This window comes from Doryrhamphus excisus, chromosome 1, assembly GCF_030265055.1.
Source record: "Doryrhamphus excisus isolate RoL2022-K1 chromosome 1, RoL_Dexc_1.0, whole genome shotgun sequence".
Lineage (NCBI taxonomy): Eukaryota > Metazoa > Chordata > Actinopteri > Syngnathiformes > Syngnathidae > Doryrhamphus > Doryrhamphus excisus.
In genome coordinates, this window is record NC_080466.1 from 10,181,586 (window position 1) to 10,206,923 (window position 25,338).

The 25,338-nt window shown below is 41.3% G+C and overlaps 2 protein-coding genes across 2 annotated transcripts; one reads left to right on the forward strand and one right to left on the reverse strand.

Moving 5' to 3' along the window:
* The first annotated feature begins 242 nt into the window (after positions 1 to 242).
* aanat1 (arylalkylamine N-acetyltransferase 1) lies at positions 243 to 2,680 on the forward strand. The gene is made up of 3 exons (XM_058070189.1): positions 243 to 502; positions 569 to 723; positions 1,922 to 2,680. Exons 1-3 carry the CDS (start codon positions 355 to 357, stop codon positions 2,225 to 2,227), a joined length of 609 nt encoding a protein of 202 aa, XP_057926172.1. The 5' UTR covers positions 243 to 354; the 3' UTR covers positions 2,228 to 2,680.
* Positions 2,648 to 24,955, reverse strand: LOC131127886 (inactive rhomboid protein 2-like). The gene is given in 17 exon segments (XM_058070204.1): positions 2,648 to 4,672; positions 8,856 to 9,009; positions 9,541 to 9,641; positions 9,809 to 9,884; positions 9,957 to 10,051; positions 13,105 to 13,168; positions 13,279 to 13,364; positions 13,433 to 13,594; positions 13,774 to 13,848; positions 13,963 to 14,074; positions 14,158 to 14,208; positions 14,210 to 14,262; positions 14,654 to 14,863; positions 14,929 to 15,112; positions 15,195 to 15,346; positions 16,820 to 16,969; positions 24,789 to 24,955. Coding segments are annotated over 16 exon segments (2,145 nt in total). The 5' UTR covers positions 16,958 to 16,969; positions 24,789 to 24,955; the 3' UTR covers positions 2,648 to 4,240.
* Positions 24,956 to 25,338: the final 383 nt, after the last annotated feature.

Consider the following 25,338-nt stretch of genomic DNA (forward strand, 5'->3'; position numbering starts at 1 on the left):
TAGGTTCTATGTCCTTTTCCAATATAAAAGGGCTGATTGACACGTTGTCGGTATGAATCGCCATCACATGCAGTACCAAATCCCACCAAATCACACCACACAAACATATTGTTGACCCTGAGTAAATATGATTATTGTTCAGCTCCCTCACGAGTTGGAGTGTTTGGTTATCCAGCTGGCTGCAAGGATTACCGAGTGGTACAAGGTGCGTCGTCTTGGTGAGGATATAAAAGCTCCTGGCGCGTCTCTCTAGGGCTCAGTCTTTACACGCCGCCAGCCAGCAGGTGCAAGAAGGAAGGAGTCCAAGCTCAGATCAAAAAGATTCTTCTTGGAGGGTAAATTTGAAAAAGAAGCATGTCAGTGGTCAGTGCAGTGTCCTTTCTGAAGCCGCTCCACATGCGCTCACCGGTGGCACAGGGACGTCGACACACGCTGCCGGCCAGCGAGTTCCGCTCCCTCAGCCCAGAGGATGCAATCAGTGTGTTTGAGATAGAGAGAGAAGGTAAGAATCAATATACAGGATACACGGGTATAGTCAATATTGATGTATTTGCTACTGTACTTGCAGCCTTCATATCAGTTTCTGGCGAGTGTCCTCTCCTGCTGGATGAAGTACGACACTTCCTGACCCTGTGTCCCGAGCTGTCACTGGGATGGTTCGAGGAAGGCCGTCTGGTGGCTTTCATCATCGGATCACTGTGGGATCAGGAGAAGCTTACTTTGGTAAGTAGTGACATACATTCTATCACAATTGAATTATATCAGACCCACATTGTTTGGCGGGGCTTGACCACATGATAGTTGCATGCTGCCAAGCAAAAAAAATTCTTCAATGCTGCAACAGCTTATTAGATTTACCTGATCAGAAAACATTTTTCATATAATTCAGTGAGTACATACATTTTATACAGTTAAATGCATTTAATAAGTGTGTGAGACATACATAGGACTTATATGTGGATTGAATCTGTGAGTGAACAAGGAGGCGAGGGGAGTGAGCCTTGTGTCAATTACATGTGGAGTTTTGCCAATCGATGATGGGTCCAGAACGGAATTCCTGGGATCTATACTATAATAAACAACCAAAAGGGAACATTACCGTATAGACCTTGATGTAAGACAACCTCTTACTTATGTGCCGTCTGCGTATGCTGGAGCCTATCCCAGCTGTCTTCGGGTGAAAGGCGGGGTACACCCTGGGACTGGTCATATAGACATCATATAAAGACATACGTATAGACAAAACAACCATTCCCACTCACATTCATACCTATGGACAATTTGGAGTCGCCAATTAACCTAGCATGTTTTTGGAATGTGGGAGGAAACCGGAGTACCCAAGATGACTGCTTCATTTCTCGCAATTAACTTTACAATAGCATCAGAACTTCTGTTTACTAACTTTTCCCAAACTTTGATCTCATTGCTGTGTGTGAGTTCTTTGGGAGAAGGCATTCGGTTCACCCTGTGGGTTTACATGTATAAATCTCTAGACACGACTTTCTTTCTAGGGCAATAACATCTTATATTTGGGTCGGTATGGTACATTACATCCAAAATGTTAGAAAAACAAAATTTTCCCACTGGAAATAATGTAAATCTAATTAATCAGTTTCATCCACAAAAATATTAATAAAATACATGTTATAGAGAAGAATTGTGGTTTTCCTTACACACCAGAAGAACCATGTAAAATTCCAAAAGACAAATCAGTGAGTCAGCAACATGCAGAGTGCTTTGTTTGGGCACTATTTCATGGAACGATGAATAATGTTCAAAAACCAAGGTTTGACTATATTTTGATAGCAGTGACTCTGCCAGGTACTGGTGTGTGTGTCAGGAAGAAAAACTCTGACTCATTTGTCACATATAAAAACAATTGAAATGACACATTCCAAACTGACCTGTCGCCATCTTCTAGGACGCCTTGACTCTCCACAAGCCCCACGGCATGACAGTCCACATTCACGTCCTGGCAGTGCACCGCACCTTCCGCCAACAGGGTAAAGGCTCCATCCTGATGTGGCGCTACCTGCAGTACCTCCGCTGCTTGCCCTATGTCCGCCGGGCTGTCCTCATGTGCGAGGACTTCCTCGTCCCCTTCTACCAGAAATCAGGCTTCAAAGTCCAGGGCCCGAGCGAAATCACAGTGGGGCCCCTTACCTTCATTGAGATGTTCTACCCGGTTAGAGGACACGCCTTTATGAGGCGGAACAGCGGGTGCTGAAGAGGACCGGTGTGATAATGGACTTGGATTGGAAAAAGGGACCCTGTTTGAGAGGAAGTGAGGGTACCTCCTCGGTGTGTTTGTGGTCTTCTGAGAGAAAGGTGAAAGTTAAACTGGAGACACATAAGAACATCACAATAAAAACAAGACCTGGAAGAATGGACAAATGCCCCAAACCGCTCAGTTCACTAATGGACAAAAAACATCCCTCAGAGACATCTTTAGAAAGTCTTACCACAAGAGAGGAAGATGTTATGGCTGCAACGAGGAGACTAAATTTTCATTGTACTCAATTTTCAGTGCTCCTTCTAACATCTGGCATTCCCTCTGCAGGATCATCACTATCTGTGCCTCCTTAAGTCTTGAATCAAGACAAATGTTGTTTTTTATTATTATTACTGATATGATTGTTTGGTTCTTAAGAGAATAAAGGGTTTATTTTGTAGCTTGTCAGTGTTGAAGATGATTTCAGAAAGAGCATTTGGTACAGCGTCACAAAAGAACTACATTGTGTCAACATGTTTCACAGGGATATTCAACTGGCAGGCCCCGGGCAAAATATGGCCTCTGAATCATATCAGAATTGCCTGTCATTGAGGGGTGATGGAGGGAGAACGATTGTCTGAATACCTTGACTCCTTTGCAGCACTCCTGCATATAGAGCAGTGCTTTTCAAATAGTTAAGAGGGCCAGGATGGGTGGGGGGGTCATGAGTCAAGGGGTACATTCAATGTTACCGCAGACTTATCATACGCTACACGCATTTTGACTCTTGAATATGCTTGTATGCTTCACAGCTCTTTAGTTTCTTGGAGTTTCCTGGTTTCAGTTTAAAGTTCAGTCTGTAGAGTACAGCAAAATCGATAGCTATTATCGGTTTCTCAACAGTATTTCAAATCAGGGGGAAGTGGGCCTCCTTCCGCTTCTATGAAGGAATAATAGTCTGGAGCAGCATAACAGCTTTTTAAAACAAGGAGGCCGAAGAGCGTCGGATTGTCAACACCAAATAAAGCAGACATGCGACGTACATTTCTCTATTACACACATAATTATTAATAGTGACATTTATTTTGACAAACAGTGATTTTGACATGGACGGCAAACAATAACCTCAATGTTGAAGTTAAAAGAGAAGATGCTATGTGGTCCCAGTGTCTTCACCATGATTGTTTTCAGGGAGGTTCAGTTAAAAAGGCATAGTGCAAGAGTTAAAAAAAAAAAAAAAAAAAAAAGAGGCTTGTTTGCCAACTTGGTGCGCTAAGAGTAGTCCTATAGGGCTTTAAAATAAAATAAGATAGGCTAGAATGTGTTAATATATTTTTCTTAAAATGGTGTACAACTCCATGTTTTTTTGCACCCCCCCCCAACCCCAACCGGTTGACCCATGAGTCAACCGATAAATCTCCTAACTCACTTAACCGGCTAATCCCTCAGCACGCCTGTGGTCACGCCGTAGCTTTCCCAGCAGCTGTGGTCACACACATGCCACAATGCTGCAGGAAATAAACAACTTGGGGGGTTTCTCAAGTGCATCCTCTATTGTCAACATCTTTAGGTTGACAATGAGATACAGCTGCCAAAATCACGGGGCAAGTGACTGACAGATATCAAAGACTAAACATGCATATTTAAGCTGATTGAGACTGGCATTGTGAGTGTAAGTGTAAGGCAACGAGTGGTTGTACATGATTGGCCCTCCTACTGTTCCACTTCCACTCCATGTGCTTGTTTGTAGCTCTCAGAGAAAGTTAAAACAAAGAGAAGCAGCAGTTCTCTGTCCATAGTGTTAGACCCTGTGTCACTCAACCGATGTGGTTGGTACCGTTTCCTTTCAAGCCAGACCCCGTATTGGACAGCTTCCCTTATCAAACGCTGAAAAAAACCCTTGGATCTTCTTTGGTTTAATCCAGCTTTGTGCATTAGAGGTCCTGAGTATATCTTTCCCATCCTCTGGGTTTAAGGATCTGACGAGAAAATGTCATGATCACTGCTTTGGAGCCTTGTCACTGTGGACTAGTGCACCACATGGTTAATATCATGATCAATGTCGTACTTCTCACAGAACTTGCTTGTGAAGGGTAAGCAGGTGAGATGCTCCAACCAGTGCCAGTTGATGGGGTGGATGTAAAACCAAACGATGAGCGATGAAAAGAGGCCCACGTAGGCCAGCAGTGACATCACAATGAGAGCGCGCTTGCGGTACTTGTCAAAAGTCCCGAAGGTGACGTACGGCAGAAAGGCAAAGGAGAGCAGCAGTCCGCTGAGGAAACCAAAAATGTGGGCGATGTTGTCGATCCATGGCAATAGGCCGCACAGGAAGAGGAAAAATACGATGCCCACGAGTTTTAGGAAGGCTTTCCGGGGATTCTCCAGCATTTGCCAACCTTGAAAGAGCTCAACAAAGAGGCAGGCCAGGAGTCCGAACTGAGATCCTGCTGGACCCACCTGAAGGGAAAGACAGGAAGACAAACTTTTGACATCTACCGAGACACCATTACATTTTGGCAAGCATCTTATATAGTATCTTCTCAAAAAGGACAATACTATAGAAATGAAAGTAGTAGTAGTAGTAGTCAGTAGTCAGTAGTCAGCTTGCATTGCAGTACAGATTTACTACCCACTGAGGGTGTAACTGTAACACAGGCATAATAGACAGACACATATCTATCTATGTCAGGGGTCTCAAACACGCAGCCCGCAGGCCAAATGTGGCCCGCAGGACACTAGTTTGAGGCCCCCGCCTTGATATGAAAGTTTAATGTTAGTGCGGCCCGCGCAAGTTTGATATGGATGCTGTATGGTATCATGTACCCAGAAAAAATTATTACGTTTGATTAATGTTCATGTTAAAGGTTAAATAACTTAATAGTTATCCTCCCTATCCGTGTGGAAGTGGTAAGTTTTTGGCTTTTTAAGTTTAAAGGAAATAACTTGGAGGCTGTTTAGGTCTCTAGCTCTCTAGTTTGCGAGTTAGCATGTGTCACAAGACCCTGCAGTTGCGCAATATGTTGTAAATAAAATGTGACTATAGTCGTGTTTTGTGATGTCTACATGGCTCTAATAATGCTTTGTTAATTTTAATCTGAAAAAAATAATGTCTACCCACCAACTATATGTGGTTTCTTAAGTTTTTATTATTTGCCGGTTTATTATTATTATTATATTTATTTATTTATTACTGATTGATTGATTTTCTTTATTCTTGATTTGTTTGTTTTCATCTTATTTTGTGTAGAAAAATAAAAAGTACGATATTTGAGAACAGTGGAATGTTTTATCAGAGCTTTTCTTGTAAAAAATCGGAACCAAAGCAAAGTTTATTCATTTTTCTGTTTTTAATAAATGTGTTTTTTTGGGGGGGGAAACCTGATGCGGCCCAGCCTCGCCCAGACCCTAGCTCCAGTGACCCCCAGGTAAATTGAGTTTGAGACCCCTGATCTATGTAATAATACTAGCAGTAACACTAGCTGTTGAGACAGCTGTGGTGTTCAAGGTCCTGCTGTAAATGACAATGATGATGGCTGGGTTTTCTTGAGAGATGAGTAAGAGTATCACAAGTGGATCAGACATTTGGATGAGCCGGTGTTGTGAAGACAGGGATGTGACAAATTCTGAGCCTGGTGAGTATGCCTCCTCCAGACCTGAACCCAATTTGGACATGCTCAGTGTGAGGTGTACTCACTAGTGTTTCCACACTAATGGTTGTATGTTGACTTATTTTCAGCGGTTAGTGAATCTATACTGTACATTGACTAGTAACGTATATACAGGTTTCATTTCCATAGTAGAAGATGAACTGTAATAAAAATGCTGCTGAAATGCAAGGGGTGGCCTGATGTTTGTGAGATTTTGTATAACAAATAACATGCTGTTGTGGGCCAGAGCAGCAGAGACTTAAACCGATTAATACACCTTGTTAACAAATTCTGAACAGTATTTTCACTTGACACATTGTGGTCATCATTCATGTTCACAATTGCAGATCTTTCCTCTGTGACAGCATAAACGGTCCAGCGTATAACAGGATGTAAGCAGAAGCATTCCAGACAAGGTCATGAGTCATGTGCTTGGCGTGGTGGAGAAGCGACACAAGATACCAGAGCACAGGCGTAAAAAAGGTGAGCGGATTAACGTGACGTCAGGCCTGACTATTGGAGGCTTGCCTGATCACAAGCAGATGGCTAATCTACCGAGACAAGCAACTTCCATAAAACAGAACAAGAGCGAGGCACAGCATGCCACCCACGCGGCCCGGCTGACACGTTCCAGACTTGCACCACTCACTACTTGGCTGAGATCAAAGTGCTAGGATGAGAGCTGATCGAGGACAAGGCGGCATGAAAATGAACAACGTTATTTAATGTAATTGAGCTGTGTTCCGAAATGCCCCTAGTGTAAGGAACACAGGTCAATAGGATCTTCAGGCTTCAGCATTTTCAACGTATGCAAACGCAGCGACGGGAGACTCATGTGTCACAGTTGCTGCACTACACCGCTGATGGGGATGTCATACAACTTCACGTCAAAAAACACAAACTATCCCTTTAAATGTTCTAATATTGCTATTCCATCCCAGTTGAGCACTAATTATGCAAACACAGGGTCTTCTTAACCCCACACGTAGAGGCTAATCCACTTAAAGCACTTCCTTAAGTGGCTTTACTGTCATGAGTTACGCTTCCTCTTGAGTATTCCTGGTGTGTGTGTGCCGGACAGCGGGATTTCTGGCTCTCACTTCAAGCTGCGTCACACTCAAAAGCCACCTCACATCTCAACAGCGCAATCGGGGTCATCTTATTCAAAGGTCGTTTACATCCAAAGTCACGTAAATATGAGGTGGTCAATGTGTGATGGAGTAGTACACAAAAAGTAGTTTCACATTATTTTCATGAAAAGGGTTCCACTTGGAATATTCCCTGAGTTCCTCAGCAAAAACCTCATGGAAATTTTTAGTGTGATATTCTCTTTCTTCCAGGTCATTGTATTCTCACAGCATTCAAATGATGGTGTGTGGATAGTTCAGGTTGTTTCATCCGAGGAGGCTTCATCAGTTGATGCTCAAAACAGTTAAAATATAACTGTGTAAATCATGAGGCATATCTTCTATGATGGCGCTTTACTTATTTCACGCTTTGCAAATGTTGTTGATTGTTTGACGAAGCCATAGTCTTGCTAAAAACCTCCTGCCGCTTCAAATGTGAGATGAGGATATTAAACTTCGCCCGGCTCTGTGCCGCCATGGGAAACTTTTGCTGGAAACGTTTTTTTTTTTTTTTACTTTAAACAAATGACTGCAACAAGGCCAACATCATGTCTACTGCTTGCAACAGTTAGTTAATACACGTTAGTACGCGATGTAAGTGTGATCACGTGGGCTGGAGCGGAGTGCAGGCTGATGTAATCCAATTCTGTTTTTTTGTTTTTTTTTACTGATATCGCATCAATATCTGATATGAAAATCAGCTTGGGACACCTAATTATCACGTGCACCACTCATGTACAAGAAGGTGTGAACAAGAAACACGAGCAGACACGTCTCAGCTGTGCTAAAAATGTTGCTGTGTATGAGAGAAAGTAATCCCACTCAGTAGTGGCCTTTGTTTGTCCAAACAATGGCATTAGCCTAATCCCAAAAAGAGAGAAAGAAAGAGGGCTTTGACAGAAACACACACACGCGGCACAGACGTGCCAGTAAAAAGTAGGTAATCCTGACTGTGTTCCACACTCTGTAGGCATCACACATCAACACATTGTGGGTGCACGTGTGTTAAAAAGCCGCAGAAAATGAATGGTAGCAAGAAATAATGGTATTTTTCTGTGTTGGTATAAAAACAAAATCAATCACAGACACACACTACACAATATATCTATATCAGTCAGGTGTTGGCTCTATTAAGAAAAGAGGCGCTAATACAGTCTCTTTCTACAGTTTGAGATAATCATGACGCCATGAAGGAAAAATTGCCCCCGCCCCTAACTAGATGCAATGTGTACACCCACCACTCTATGGAGGACTTTGTTAGCAGGCTTTAAAGCAGGCTTCGCTACACATCTTAAGACAAAGTCTACAGCTCTGCCAAATATCGCTCCGTTTTATTCTTCATGGAAAAGGCTAACATAGAATGGTGTTGATGTTAAAATGCGACTGTAATGTTAGCATTGCAGCTCACACAGCTATGCTGTTACTACTGTTTGAACAACACATGCAATTGTTTTATATTTCGTCATATTTACAGGCACTCATACCAAACAATGTGACTTCCCATCTAGATAAATGCAAATGTATTTTTCATGTAAGTGTCTCTCTCTAGAAGTCTTTAAATTACTCTAAGTGGTCAGGTTTGCTCTTGATAATCCTCAGAAGGGGACACCTTCTCCGGTAAGTGAACTAAGCTGGTTTAAGCCAGTGAGTGTGAACAACATGGAAAAACACCACACAAATAGTAATGCTCCACCAGCGGAAAATCCAAACCACTTATTTGGACGTCACTGACGTGGCACGTAAACATGTTACGGTGATGTACTGTTTGTGTTTTATATGGCCACACTAATTCTATTTGGTCGTCTGAACACCCAATTTGTCATGCTTAAGATTGTACGGTATGCATGTACTGTATGTCAAACCCACCTCAGCTCTGTAGGGCAGGAAGAGGGCAGAGGCGAGGTTTCCAGTGATTCCACTGAGAATGTAAATGATGGAGATACGGACCCAACCAGCCAGCTTCTCCAAGTCCCTCAGTATGGTCATCTGAAACACCACTGACACCACACAGTGCAGTAACCTGCAAACACAAACAGTTCCAGTCTAAAAAGAAGCACATCTGTATGCAACATTAGTAGTATCTTTGAGGCTTCATTGTATCATTTAGGTTGCAAATATCTTCACTTAAGGGTTTCCTGACGTGTTTGGAATTATAGGATCATTTAAACATCACATGAGCAAACAGCTTACTATAGGGCTTTAGGTTTGAATCCTGTAGAATGCTTACTTGCTCAGTAACTTAACAGGCAAACATTTCTCAATGTCATTTAAAGCAGGTGTGAAGACTTTGGTTGTGGATTAGCAAGGTATAGGGAAACTACATATTATTATGTTATTTGATCCTCTATAAGTCATAGTGCCAGCTGGGCTGGCCATCAATCAGTGCACAATAGGAACTAAAAATCTATTCATTTTGGCTGGAAACAAAACTGAAGTGGACTTAGCAAGTTTGAAAGAGAGGTTTACTTTAGTAAGCCTGATCTGCTCATCCCCTGTTGCCTCAAAATGTATAAGCCCATAATTAAAGGCACTTTAGGAAGTGCAGACATACCCAGCATGAAGGAACAATGAGAGCCAGAAACGGTAGAACTGATCAGGCACATCAGGATTTAGGAAAGGAAGCAAGCCACACACATCGTCCAGACAATGAACCTGTACAAAACATGAGCACAAGGGATGTGTAGTCAGATTATTATTATTATTATTATTATTATTATTATTATTATTATTATTATTATTATTATTATTATTATTATTATTATTATTATTATTATTATTATTATTATTATTATTAATACACACACATATATATACACTACCTGTGAGCAGAGTGTGGCATCCTCATGGAAGTATCCGTGCATGAAAGAGCAATACTCCCTGGTTGTGATCTCACATCTACAGGTGGCAAAAAGTGGTTATATATGGCTCAGTAATCATAGCCAGAAGGTAGACATGTCAACATCTCACCTTCCTTTAGTTCCGATGCAGCAAGGTCGCCCCTTGATGTTACAGTCCATGTGTCTGTAGCCTGTGTGGTTCCATTTCTTGGGTAACGTACACACCTGGACATGCACAAGCAAACCAAATACAGACTTAAATACAGAGTGAAAATGTGCAAGAAAAATGTATTTAAAGCAGGGATGGCTCATAAGCTCGTTTGACTGATATTATCGGTCGATACTGACATAAAAATCTTATCAGTGCTGATATTGGCATGCAAGTAAGACCTCATCAAACTGCACCATGCTCACAGAAGAATACAGAAATGTCCAGTCTGGAATTATTTCCAAGCTTAGCATATCTGCAATGAGTTAAAGTGCAATTTATGCAAGGGTGTTCTTCCGCTACTTTGTCCAACTTGTCCAGGATGCATATTGCAATATACATAAACAGTGTTTATTTGTAAAATGCATGCCAGTTACAGCAACACAAGCATACTCAGTTCATTACACAACATCAGTTTGAGGGAAGACCTGCTGCCAATCTCAGTTGGTTCATTGATATCAGTTGATATCATGTTGGTAATGAAGTGAAAAACTGAGGTTTTAGTCATAGGTCCTGAAGGCCAGAGAGAGAAACTTTTACCAAAATTACAGGATATTAAACCAGCCGACTCTGTTAAAAATTTGGGCGTGATTTTTGACTCTGAGCTAAATTTTATCCCACATATTAAAAATATAACAAAAATAGGTTTTTATCACCTTAAGAACATAGCCAGAGTCCGCCCGTTTCTCTCTCAGGCCAGTACGGAGGTGCTAATGCATGCTTTTATATCCTGTCGTTTAGATTACTTTAATGCCCTGCTCTCTGGTCTTCCCAAAAAAAGTATTTTAAATCTCCAATTATTACAGAACTCAGCCGCACGTGTGCTGACGAGGACCAGAGGGCGGGAGCACATTACACCGGTTTTAAAGTTGCTGCATTGGCTCCCCGTCCGCTTCAGGATCGATTTTAAGATTCTCTTACTGGTTTTTAAATGTCTTAACGGCCTTGCACCTTCTTATTTATCTGATCTGCTTTTACCATATCAACCCCCGCGGACCCTGCGGTCCTCCGGCACTGGCCTTTTAGCGAAACCAAAACCCAGAACAAACACCCACGGTGAGGCAGCATTTCGCCACTATGGCCCCCACCTGTGGAACAGCCTGCCGGAGAGCCTCAGGACTGCGGAGACTGTTGACATTTTTAAAAGAAGATTAAAGACGCACCTTTTTAATCAGGCTTTTAACTAATATTGTTAAGCTTTTATTATGTTTTCATCCTTTTAGTCCGATTTTATGTTCTTATTCTTCAGCTTTTAACTCCAGTGTTTTGTTTTTATCTTGTTAGTCCTATTTTATGCTCTTAATCTTCAGTTTTTAACTCCAGTGTTATGTTTTATCTTTTAGTCCTATTTTATGCTCTTAGTCTTGAGCTTCTAACTCCAGTGTTTCCTCAGGGGGGTCCTCCACACTGGGGGCTGTTTGGGTATGCTGAGGGGGTGCCATCCTTGGGTCCCTTCGACACGGCCGGCTGGGGGTTCCTCCCTTTAATGTGGGGGTCCGCCCGTCTAACGGAGTCGGGGGGCCCGGGTGCTGGTCCTCCGATGGCACGGCCTGCAGCTCCTCCCAGTGTGGACGGCCCCAAAGGTGGCGTTTCCTTGTTCCTCAGTACCATGCCATGTCTCCCTACTGTGTGTGATTGTGTGCTTGCGTGTGTGTGTGTGGGTGGATGTGTGTGTGTGTGTGTGTGTGTGTGTGGGTCTAATATGGAGGGTGGGAAGGAGGGGCTTTCTTTTTTCTTCATTGTTTTCCTTTTTAATTGTGGTAATTGTTTTAATTCTGGAAAGCACTTTGTGTTGCATCTCCTTGCAGGAAAAGTGCTCTACAAATAAAGTTGATTTGATTTGATATATACACACATATATATACACATATATACATACACACATATATACACATATACACATATACACACACATTATATATATATATATATATATATTCTGTACATTCTAAAGAGATAAAACCAGACAGCTCAAGATGTTCACTTTGACACAAATGTAGTCATATAAAGGGCCGTTGACTTTGGCTGGGCCCGGGACAAAATAATCTGAGTGGGGTGCGGCACCGCCCCCCGCACACGCGCACACACACACCATTTCTGCCCCCTCCCCCCATGCCTGGGCCTGGGAAAAGATACCCCTCTGTCCCCCCCTGTCAACGGCCCTGGCCATAAATATATTGCGCCAAAACATCTAAACAACGATGCCACAACATCAAAACATGTCTGTTCTACATGAAAATAAAAATCCCCTCCCCCCAAATATAATGCCATCAACTATTTACATTACATTTACTGAACTGCGCATGGGCATGCGTTTGGTGCACATGCATTCAAATTTCCCTTCAATGTGTAATCTTAAACGCCTTTGCACTTCCTGGTTGCTACATAAAGCTTTTTTACAAGGCAAAGATGCATGCCGACCTCTTATGAAATGCACTTCTGCCATCTTGTGGCCGTTTTTACAACTTCAAGCTTTGCAACTTTATGCGGTTGCATCATGGCCTTTAGACTATTACACAAATAAACACAAAAGAAGTATGTGTTTGGAAGGGAGCAGTTGGTTTTAAAAGATATAAATATGTCTTTGGCGGCGAGAAAGAGTTGAAGTCAAATATAAAAACACAATAGCACTGGCGACATCTCTTTACCTTTTGGTAGAGGTCTGAGTCTGGTGAGTCTGTGGTGAAGCTAGTCACTAACTGGCTAGTCCTCGGTGTGGTATGGCTAAGTGTCAATGCACCAGTAATGTAGTTTGATCAGCGTGACCATGTTAATAACAACAAGGTCACTGTAGCTTGGTTAATATGCATATCACGTTAGATATAATGTAATAATATAATATGGAGCATTGTTGGCGCTATTGGAAGACTTTCCTGTTGACTATATAAATGAAATGAGTTTGTCCCATACATGCAGTAATGGTCTGTCTGTTTTGATATCGTTAGAACGCAGCGGAAAACAAACAAAAAAAGACATACGTGTTCATGTCTCTCATAAGGGTTGTAGGATTGGCAAAATTCCCACAAAAAAAGCATTTTTCCTTTAGAGAGAAAATTAGAAGTTAGCTCACCGGCCACTGAGTGATGTCATCTGGCCATCTGTGCACCTCGGTAGATGCAGGCTCTTCACATAGTCTTCACAGTAAGAGAGAGGAGGATTTAATCATAGTTAATCCAATTGTACCCATACTAATACTAATAATGTTATATGCACGTGCAATGCAATGCAATGCATGTGTCCTCACCTGGGATCCTGATGACAGACAGAGCCAGAGGACCTGATAATGTCCACAGGCTCATTGTTCCACTTGATGAAGGTAGCCAATGTCTCCTATGTGGACAGTTTGTTTTAGAGTCATGTTTGAAGCAATGAAAGATGCATGAAGATGAAAAACATACAGAGCAGTCCGACATGAAGGTCTGCACACATCCAGAGTTGTCATTCTGGACACAACATGCAGACTCTTTCTCCAGCTGTTTGGCCTTCTGGATCAGATGGACTATCTGTGTGTCCTGACGAATGCACGGAGAGAACTTGGCTCCCAAGTGGATCAGGTCGTCCTGAAAAAAGAGGGAATATTTTTTTTTTTTTTTATAATGGTGGGCAATAGTCCATAATGCAGAAATGCAATTTGGTGCATAATGCATAATGTCTACCATATGTAGACAACACAGTACAGTTTAATAAAGTGGTTTAGCAGACCGTCTCAGTCATATACAGCTTTAAAACTGAGGCTTACAGATCTTGGACCAATCCAAAAGTTCTGCTGTTGGATATACTTGACACTCTCATAGATGCCTTTATTCTTCAGCACCTATAGAGGGGGTCAGAGAGTTGGTATAAATAACACCACACGGTCACAGTAGCTCTAGAAACCTGATTATTAAAAGGCTATATCCTATTAAACAAGAGCAAAGCTGTCACTCACCAGCTCAGTTTTTGAATGTTGTGCAAACCCCACAGGGGCAAAACCATATGTGCAGCAGGCCAGCAAAGTGATTACAATATGGACAAATGTGATCCAGTAAGTAAAGTAAGGTCTGAAAATGGAAGAGTGCAATTTTACTTGAAATTGTACTTCTTATATTTGACATGTCACAAAATGAACATTCAATTTCCCAACCTGTGGCTGTGGAAGTCATCCAGCTGTTTTTGAACATTGCTGCTGATGCTTCCTCCTCCTGGGGAAGTTGCGACCTGTGAGGGAACCCGCTAAGCCGTTTCGGCCCTGGTTAAAAGAAACAAAACACACACACATAAATATACAGGCCATGATTGTCGTCATGTTATTTTCATTATCACTGTCATCGCAGCCATGACTTCAAAGATACTGTATATTTCCTTTATTACAGTATGGTGACTTAGTTGTCAAGAGCTAGTTGTATTACATTTTATATTACATTGCACCAAATTTTACTATACAGAGGTCTGCAATAATTTAGCCTGGATTTCAGACTGTGTCAGGTGGGTTTTGGCACCATCAAATAAACCTTCACTGTCCACTTTACTGTCCACTAAAAGTCCATTCATTTATGTACTTTGTACTTTGTGTGACTAATAAATGTGCGAGGACACGCATGCACCCACACACAATGTACACTTCCTGAAGCCATACCCACCCTCAGTAGGTTATTTGCAGCACGGATGCTCATGCGGGCGACGGACTCCCTCTTACGTTTGGGAAAGCGGCTGTACCCTGAACGCTGGCTGGTGAAGGAGCTCAGCGATGTGACCCCGGGGGTGATGGGATACCCCTGTGCCTTGGGTGAGCGAGGGTCCATCTCCTCTGGGTAACGGAAGGCGCGTCCCCGTGCCAAGGGGTCCACAATCTAGCAAAAACAAGCGATACGACAGATAAGTCTTGATGTGTACGTATTAACGTCTTTATAACAACCTTAGGCATCTTCTGTGCTCCTGGTGAGTCCAGGCTCTGGTCGATACTGGTGGCCGTGTCAGGCTCTCTGTATTGTGCCTTCAGCTTGCCATAGCGTAGGCTGCAGTGGCGGAGGCTCTTCCTCTGCCAAACCTGCTGCTTGGTTTCGCAGTCCTCTCCCACCCCAAACCACTGAGCCGTATTTCTACAGGTGTAAGGGGAGATTAAGAGAAGGAAATAACATAAGAAAGACAACAACGACAGTGGTTGTGAAAGTCTGATCTTACTTGCGGATGCTTTGCGAGAGAGAGGTCTGTCTTCCAAATTTTGCCCTTCTCTCTGAGGCTGAGAGGCCGCCATCTCTGGTTCCGCTGATACTCTCTGACAAGGAACCAGTTGCTTGGCTACTCATGCTTTTCTTTAAAGATGGCCGTAGGGGCTGAGTAGACAAGAGGGAAGGAACGGGAAGAATTTCTAATTATAAAATTATATATATATATATATATATATATATTACAGTATATACGGTTTTATGATTCATATATTTTGATTTTCATATTCTAAATAATATAAATATTTTATTTTGAGTTTTTACCTCATACTTACATATTAAGTACTGCTATGAGACCTGTATTCTTGCCACAAAAGTTATTTTATACGAACTGCAGACGAATGGCGAGTATAACCTGTACAACTGTGAATATTTATTTATAGTGAAATATAGTATAATTTTCTGAAAATATGAAACAAAAGGTTACTATAACACCACTGCTTTCAACAATTGCCATATCAAATGTTCATCTTTCTGTGGGTCATTGGATTAAAATTCCAAATATTAATGAAGCAATGTGACAGTTGTAACAACACTATCAAATGCAATAGCAGTACTGCTTAGACACGTGTTAACCTTACGTACAGCACATTGCTGCACAGCAGTTCCAAAGTCTTTTTAAGGGGAAACGTTTGAGGGTGTGCTTGGCTGTACAAATATATGCAGGGTTTCAACAGTAATTACTCTCCAGGAATAGTTTAAGGGTAGCAGTATGTGTCATTGAACTGTTTCACATCTACTCAGTGGGACTAAAATGTCACGTTTGTATTCAGAGCAAGGGGCCTACAAGAGGTGACATGACACGTCTGGCCTCCAGCCCCCAAACTACAGGACAGCTGTCTGACATGCCACTCTGCACAGGCAAAAGGCAAGAACACATTATTGTTCTGATTTTTACAATTATTAATATTACCCAACAAGAATGGTTACAGTCGTGCATCATTCTCTTTTTGTACAGTCCTGGTGTGCAGTGTTTCTTTTTAGGAAATTGCAACGATGCAGACAAGTGCTACCGTAACAGTTTTAACAGTCTGAATTATTAAACAGTCTGAATGATCATTTTATTGCCTGACATGCAGTATTAATAGTTCTAACTTGTAGCCCAGTACACTCCAGCACACTGCTTTCTTCTAATTCCTTCCCACTCCATGGGCCAGTAGAGGTGCTCTGTTTCATCCGGATCTGTGATTCTGCATTTAAGCACACTGGGTTTGTTGAGAGTGTGTCCCACACTTTTAATGTGTACAATGTGGGAAAACGGTACGGCATTAGTAATACAATATATTGTTACAGCACCAATATACACAGAATTTATCATACTAGTTTTGTAGACGTGTTTCTGATTTTGTGGCGTACAAGCTGGCTTTTTATTCAAATAAACAAGTCTTATAAAATAATACAATTACATGTGACAGAAAATTTATACAACTAGGGTTGTCACAAGAGAGATTAAAACGTGGCAAGAAATTTCCTTTATCATCTCATCTTCATGAGTTTGGTGTGTCGTGACACCACTAGTGTAGTGACAACCATTCGAAAGTGGTACGCACATTTTATATTCCATTAAGGTAGTCAACCTACTTGCTTAGTTGGGTCATGTGACATTATCTCCTCGGGTTTAGGTATGGCTATGACAAGACTGGGCGGCTTCTTGCTCTTTAGGCGACTATTCGACCGGCTCCCATTGGGAGGTGGCTCATCCCCCTCCTGCGATGGCATCCTGACAAAGTTCTGAAGAAGAGAAAATAATGCCATGAGAGTCACTGCCTGCTATAGGAAACTATTCCATTCCATGAAACCACAGCTTGAAGCAACTGGCTCTCTACCAGGATGATTTTCTCCAAAAATGCTGCCAACTACCATTTGAGGAAAATCCATAAGGTGGTTCATAAATATAGTTGTGAAAAAATAGGGCGAAACATTTCTAATCAAACATGAATAAATCAACAACAGCCATACGAGCAGCAGAATGGTTCCAGTGGAAATATACTCAGATATATTGATGTTTATTTAAAGAAAGAAATTCAATTACTTCTTTCATTTGAAAACATCCTAACCCTGCTGCCACAAGCCATCCATCACTTGCTTATTGGTTTATCCAACTACATGTGGGTATGATTGATCTAATTAGCCAGAGGCAAAGGTATCAATTAGAAATGAATTACTGGTATCAGGTTAACACACGTCACTGTGTAATGAAACAGCAACTGATACAGCATCTGTTAGGTGACAGGGGACGAGATTGATCATGTGTACCTCCAGCTGGTTAGGTTAGATCAGATCCCCCTTCCTCTGCATCGCCTGCTGCTAAAATGATAACAGCTAAAGAAATATTAGACTCAACTAATTTCACTCAACAGTATATCCATTTTGCAAACACAGTGAAATGTGATAAATGCTGACAAGGAAATCATATTCATATTACACATGTTGACAGTTTGTCCACTCAAGGGCAGGAAAACACTTATCTACTTCTGTCTTTATCAAAGTCACTGTCAAAAACAGGAACAAGCAGCCAGCCCTTCAGGTCCTGAAGCTCAAAATATCCCATCACAGACTTTTAGTATTTCCGGAGAAATCAGAGTCCCTGCACAAGTCTCTGTAAAATGTCATCGGCAGTGGTCAACACGAACGTTGAGTCATTACTGTCTTGAGAGCTTTGATGCTGTTGTTGACTTGTGGTCCATAAAATCAATGTGGAGCTGAGGGGGTGTGTGGGGCAGGAATGGCAGCAGCAAAGAAATCTGACACCAGCTCAGTCAAGAGCCTCATTTTTTCCCATAAGAGCTTCATTGTTCATTTCTCTTACCATGTCCGCATTTCCTTTAATGACAACCAGGGGGTGTGTTTCAATCTTACGTGATGTCTTTTCACCATGTATAGTAAATATTTCAAGAGTAATCTAAAAGCCTAATTCGGCTCCCCAGAGAGGAGCATATAGGGGTATGTATAAAAACCCGCCCACCCAGCCACTTAGATAATGAAGTAGATTTACTAATGGACAGAGAGCTCAAGTGGTGTAGGGTCTAGTGCCAACCACAGTCTGCAGACAGTTAGGAACCACAGAGAAAAACTATAATATACAGATAAAAGACTGTTCTTGTAATAAGTCCATACAAACACATACAAAATGTAATGCACTGATGCCACATAAAGGTCTACCAATTATTCAGATGGCTAATACCGTATTTTCCGGACTATAAGCTGCTTAAATTACAGTATAAGAGACATAGCTCTTTGTCAAGGTTGAGCGCGCAATGTGACGTCAACTCTGATCAGCCACATCTATTGTCGACTATTTAGCTCGTTAGCTTCCCTTGTAGTGAGTCAACAATAATTACAAAGAGAATGGGAGTGTTATTGCAGGTGGGACTAATCTTAGTCACAGAAGCCATTTTTATTACAAATGTTGATCCGAAATCTGAGTAGTAGGCATTCACGGAGATGGGCTATAGACCCTCTGAAAGAGTCATATACTGACAGGAAATAAGTTACTATGATTTTTGGGGGAGGTCCATGTCACGATACATGCATAGACTGCACTCAAAACTGAAACTGGGTCAAAATGTGTGCATGTACGAAAAATGTGCACAAGTTGACAAGTCTGATAACAGGGGGCATTTAAACATTTAACAATTAAACTGTCTTACTTCTCTTAGCAAAAACTACAAATAGTGTATGGCGTTATGGTATCAATGGAGGGTTATCAACAGCAGGCTAGATGTAAGCGTGAACTAGCAGTCCACTCACTGAGGTCACACAGATTCCAAAGAGTCACATGTCAAAGCAAAGCTGAGGCATCTCAGCGGTGTCATCTATTTCTAATCACGTGACTTGGAAAGTAACCTTGCCAACAAATGCCCAAAGGGTTCAACAAAGCACCTTCACAACTCGCAGTGTATAGTCCTCCTCTGGGTATCGTCACTGTCACCATGGTTGAGCCTCCCTTCCACAAGACACTGGAATTGTGAGACTTGCCTTGATGCAGTGTTAATCCTGACTGGCAAGTGCTCATTCATTCACTGCTGTTGCAAATACTGGCATGACAAATAGTCTGAATGCATGTGAGCCCCACTACTTAGATCAGGGGTCTCAAACACGCGGCCCGCAGGACACTAGTTTGAGGCCCCCGCCTTGATATGAAAGTTTAATGTTAGTGCGGCCCACGCAAGTTTGATATGGATGCTGTATGGTATCATGTACCCAGACAAAAATTATTACGTTTGATTAATGTTCATGTTAAAGGTTAAATAACGGTTAATAGTTATCCTCCCTATCTGTGTGGAAGTGGTAAGTTTTGGCTATTTAAGTTTAAAGGAAATAACTACCGTTTGGGTCGCTAGCTCTCTAGTTTGCGAGTTAGCATGTGTCTCAAGACCCTGCAGTTGCGCAATATGTTGTAAATAAAAAAAGTATAAATGTGACTATAGTCGTGTTTTTTCATGTCTACAGGGCTCTAATAATGCTTTGTTAATTTTAATCTGAAAAAGATAATGTCTACCCACCAACTATATGTGGTTTCTTAAGTTTTTATTATTTGCTGTTTTATTATTATTATTATATTTATTTATTACTGATTGATTTTCTTTATTCTTGATTTGTTTATTTATTTTCATCTTATTTTGTGCAGAAAAATAAAAATTAAGATATTTGAGAACAGTGGAATGTTTTATCAGAGCTTTTATTGTGGAAAATCGGAACCAAAGCACTGAAAAAGTTTGTATATTTTTCTGTTTTTAATAAATGCGTTTTTTTTGGGGGGGGGGGGGGGGGGGGGGGGGGGGGCTGATGCGGTCCAGCCTTGCCCAGACCCTAGCTCCAGTGGCCCCCAGGTAAATTGAGTTTGAGACTCCTGACTTAGATGAAGCGCACTGCTTTGCTTTTGAGTGCAGGCAAGAATGAAAAAAACTTACATATTAAATAACAGGAGAAATATGCAGCTGTATCATTTCACAGCTAATAAATAAGTGCTATTTCAGACAAACCTTAGTGTAAATATATTTTGCAGTATAGCATACCATAAATCACAAATAAATACAATATATCACACGTCTGCTTTGAAAACATCCACATTTTCACCTTCTGTGTATTTTTGGCATGTTTCACACTCTGACTCAAGGTTGAGAAACAACGCGCCTCCACAGCATAGTTCCTCCTCTGTTTTATTGAAATACATCCAAACAGTTGCCAAGATGCTTGTTGTTGACCTGCCTTCAAGACATGCAACTCACTCAACTCACAACACTGACAGTAGTCCAGTAAGAACGGTCTATGATTTAGCATGACTTGAGTCTGGAATAACATGATTGGTTCATTTGCAAGAAGGCTCCTTTTTTAATACGTATGCTTTGTTTAAAAAAAAAAACATATCGTACACAATGCCTGGAACTCTGCCAACTACGCACTGTATCTGTCAGCCATCCACTAATGTGCGACCTTCAAGTTTGATCATTTTGTAGGTCCCTATGATTTCCATGTTAATGGGTACCTATTGTGCTAATTTTTTGGCCCATTGTATTGAGTTCATCTCCTATAGAGCAGCAATACACAGTAACCAGCACAGAAGGCTTTCTAGATATTCCAGAATCTGGATTTTGACCGTGAAAACTGTGTTAATTTGTTCCACCCACAGCCTGCCTCCAGGCACGGCCATTCCACGGTGGTTCATCACACTCCCGAATTCTTAAGAGGACCGGTGTTGTGTCGAACCCAACTTTATACGAGTTGATAAACAGTATAGTAGTTGATAATTTCCCTTTTTAAAATGTTCTAACATACAGCCATAAGTGTTGTATCCCAAATCCGATCCGGAAGTGGAGACTGGACAGTCTTACGTTTGTGGTGGAAAATGGCAGCGAGCGTATCTCGGATATGAGGATTTCATAGGGCATTCAGTAAATATGCTAACCTGGCATTATGTTGTGTCACTGGACTTTTGTTCCATAACCCACAGCATCTTTTAAGAATTTTAAAATGACTATCTTACTGCGTTCAACTTCAGCAGCAATAAACTGAACTGCAAAGTGGCAAGGTACAAAGGTACTGTATACCTTAAATGCATTTGAATACATACAGTATGTAAGGCATATTATTGTGTCCCGACTGGCAAGAGAACAATGGCAATTGGAGAGAGGAGAGGTGGGTCTTTTTACACTAAGCTAAATCTAGCAACAGTCACTTTAATTGCAAATGCTGATACAAAATCGGAGGAGGAAGTCAACACTAAGCTAGCAGGATGGCTTGGGGGGATTCTGCAAACTCAAAAAACTGTCAAAGGTTACATTTATTGATTGGTTAAGCAAGAATCTGCATGAACATGTTAAGGGTCAACAGACAGGGAAATTAATTATTTCCATGGTGGCAGCGTATTCGTAAATAGCCCAGATGAATGAAGTAGTGATCATTTCCCATGCTGCAAAGTGGCCCGTCTAATGTGGGTGTATGTGACTGTGCTAATCAAGGCCTTGCACAACATCCTTCCGTCTGTGCGACTGACATATTCACTCTCCTATATATGGTGGTCACAGACATTTCACCAAAGATGATTGTCTCATACATTCTGCAAGCAAGCTGCAGTCAACGAGGAACTGTCATCCCTTCTTAACTCATCACATTCCCCTCAAAAATCCCAGCAAAGCCCTCAAAACTTGATTGAAAGTCTAGCTTTTTACTGTACATGCAGTATGTGTGGTACTGTTTTATTGACAAGCATACTGCACAACACACCGACTACTGATTAGCACACCAGCTAAAACTAAAAGTCCAACTAAAACTCAACTCCTGACGTTACTTTCGGTCAATATGCCAGAACCAGTTTGTTGCAACTCGCACAGGAACGTGTTTATTTACAGTGTACGTCTTAAATGCCGTATTTTCACTGATTAGAGCGATGTGAAAAAGTGTTGACACCTTGCTGATTGATTTTTTTTTTTGTTTGCATGTTCGTCACCCAAGTTGGTTTCAGCTTAAGATCACAAACAGATGGCTGGGCATTCACTTTCAGGGTTTTTAGTAGACAGCAGAATTCATGGTTCCAGGTCTTAAAGAAGCAAAACGGCCACAGAGCATCGCACTACCACCACCATATTTTACTGCTGGTATGAGTTTTTTTTTCTAAAATGTTGCGTTACTTTTATGCCACATGTAATTGGACACACACCATGTAAAAAAACTTTTCGTCAGATGACAGAGTATTTTCCCAAAGGTCTGGGGATCATTAAGATGTTTTCTGGAAAAATTGAGACAAGCCTTAAAGTTCTTTTTGTTCAACAGTGTTTTTTGTTTTAGGACTTTGCCAACCAGGTTGTTTTTGTCCAGTGTCATGAGTTAGTCCTTTGGATGTTGTTGTGGAGTCTTTTGTGACCTCTTGGGTCCATTTTGGTTGGCCGGCCATTCACTACTGTTCTATATTTTCGCCATTTGTAGATACTGGCTCTCACTGTGGTTTGCTGCAATCTCAAAGCTTTTGAAATAGCATATATGCTCCAACTGCAAAAATATTCAATTTATGAAGAAGAAATGCTACATTGTCGAAATTTACTTATCATGGTCGGGTCTGGAGCTAATTAACTGTGGTCAAAGATTACTATACTACATATAGTGGAGTTTGAAAAAGCTACATCAGGAGGTTGCCTACAGCCACAGCAGGTAATGGCAAGTTTCTCCAATCCACCAACAACTATAGGGGACTCAGCGAAATGATTAAAGACATTAATTGGATGATTTACACATTAGCTACCACCTCACCACAGACACACCCAAAGCGGAGGTCTTCCCGTATCTGATTTTATTCATCTTTAGATAGCAAAACCAGTTGAGAATGAATCAACAGCCCCTCTGTTGTTTGCAGCCAAGCAGTACACTCCATCTTGCCTCAACTGCTTCAAGACAAGCAGCTCCACACAATAGACAGTGCAGTAAGAGACCAGCTGGCGGAGTGTCTCACTAAAAAAGTAGACCTTTAAAAAAAAAAGACAGTCACTGGTGATAATAAAGTGACAGCTGGCCTGCTGATAAATTTCACACTGAAGATTTCAAATTGTGGATAAAACGTCAGTCCTGGTCCATCTACAGTATGTGACCATGACAGAGCAGGCTATGAAGTTTCATTACACCAGCAGGAGCACCATCAGAATGCATGGAAAACTGTGGGGGCGTGTGTGACTTTCTTGTCTCAACGGTCAAAGCAGCCCACTCATTCTGCAAATATTGATGACTCAAAAACAGTAGCATTTAGTAACTCACACATAGTAATATTTACACTTAAAATCCACAAACCACTATCAAATAATGCGAAAGACTTTGGTTTCCACCTAATAAGACCAGAGGCAATGTAGAACATTACACTCCATTCCCGCAAGAGTCGACATGTCCGAACTTGCAGGAAAGGGACTTAGCAATGCATAGCAGCATTTACACTTGGATACAGATCGTCTCCTATTTTATTCTAGCCAGAGAAAGTGTCTTCATTGCAGCCAACAGAAGTCGAGCAAAATAACTTCTACCATTCACGATGCCAAGGTCGCATTTCATGGCTGTATTCGCTCAACATAACTTCTCATCTAATTTAGGGCTTGCCAAAGTTGTGGTTTACACCCTGCATCATTGTGTAGTGATAGTGGGTCACACTAGAGGTTCTGTTCCAGGGTAAATACGGTCCCAGAGTTCTAACTGAAACCATCATTAACCCTTGAAGCCCCTTCGAAAAAATCAGAAAAGCTTTTTAGCCTGCTCATGAAAGTCCAATAAAAATGTGACATTTATATTGTAACATATCTTTCCCTAACTAACCATAGATATGAATATGAAGATATGTGGTAATTGACTTCACTCGGCAACATTGTATTTGAGCATTATTATTTGTGGAGCAAGGACTAAAACAATAAGACCAAATCAGTTCTGTGGGTAAATAATCACCTATTCCATACACCTAGCAATAGAGCACATCACGGAATTTAGTAATAATGTTAATTAAAATGTTAAAAAATTCAGACAATTAGACTTAAAACATATATTATATCCATATATGGAGAATGAAACAAATGATAGTAAAATATACACATGATAAACCTCTATTTTTGTGTTAAAAAAAAGTAAATATAAAAGTAAAAGTATATATATATTGCAAGTATATATACTGTATTTTTTTGTCAAGTTGGCAGGGCGTTTGCTAATAATCTACACCCTACCTGAATTAGCAAAAAATAACACGAAATAGTTCCACATTGAAAAGTGGCATGTGTGGATGCATTTAGCTATGGATAATATAGATAAAACCAAATAACCCCAGAACAAGTGTATAACAAGGCTACCAAAGGCTTTCGGTATAATGACTATTGTAAACTCAGCTATTTTTAATCAACTATCAAACTAAATTGTATAGAAATTAATTTGACCACATTGTGACATAATGGTGTTTTCCATTATTGTTGCTACTTTTCCACGACGAGCGTGCCGCGAGCGACATAAACATAGCTTAATTAAGCTAACTTTGTTCACACTATTACAAAATTATTGGAACGTTAGGGAATCAAGTCCGAATTGTGCTCACCTCCAACAATAACTGGCCGGTCTGTTCATTAGCAGGTGTTATTTGCCCGCCGAACAACGACGACGTGATCGGCTAGCTATCCGCGGTTGTGTCGGCACTTCCCTTCCTTTTTGTGTCTTCCAACATGCTTCACTTGCAGCGGCAGCTCCCACGCAGGAACGGAGGGGGCGGAGTTACATTAGACCTCATCCCGAAGGGAGGAGACTTTGGGCTGCCGGTAATCCAAACGAACAATTCGCAATTCTTATGTTTAAGTCTGCTGTTTGAATAAACTTTATGGAAAAAGGACTATTCTATATTCCTAACGCTTTTATATGATACTTATATATATTTATATGAAGAGTGCTGCCTATCTTTAAGGACCTACTGCACCCTACTCATAGATCCTCTATTTGTGACAGAACCACTGCTATTTTTAAGGACCTTCTGCAATCCTCATTCATTCATTCATTCATTTTCTACCGCTTTTCCTCACGCGGGGGGTGCTGGAGCCTATCCCAGCTGTCTTCGGGCGAGAGGCGGGGTACACCCTGGACTGGTGGCCAGCCAG

Coding starts and splice junctions, on each gene's coding strand:
- aanat1 (XM_058070189.1), top strand. CDS start 355: ATGTCAGTGGTCAGTGCAGTGTCCTTTCTGAAGCCGCTCCACATGCGC. Junction 503..568: donor GTTTGAGATAGAGAGAGAAG/GTAAGAATCAAT, acceptor CTGTACTTGCAG/CCTTCATATCAGTTTCTGGC. Junction 724..1,921: donor ATCAGGAGAAGCTTACTTTG/GTAAGTAGTGAC, acceptor GCCATCTTCTAG/GACGCCTTGACTCTCCACAA.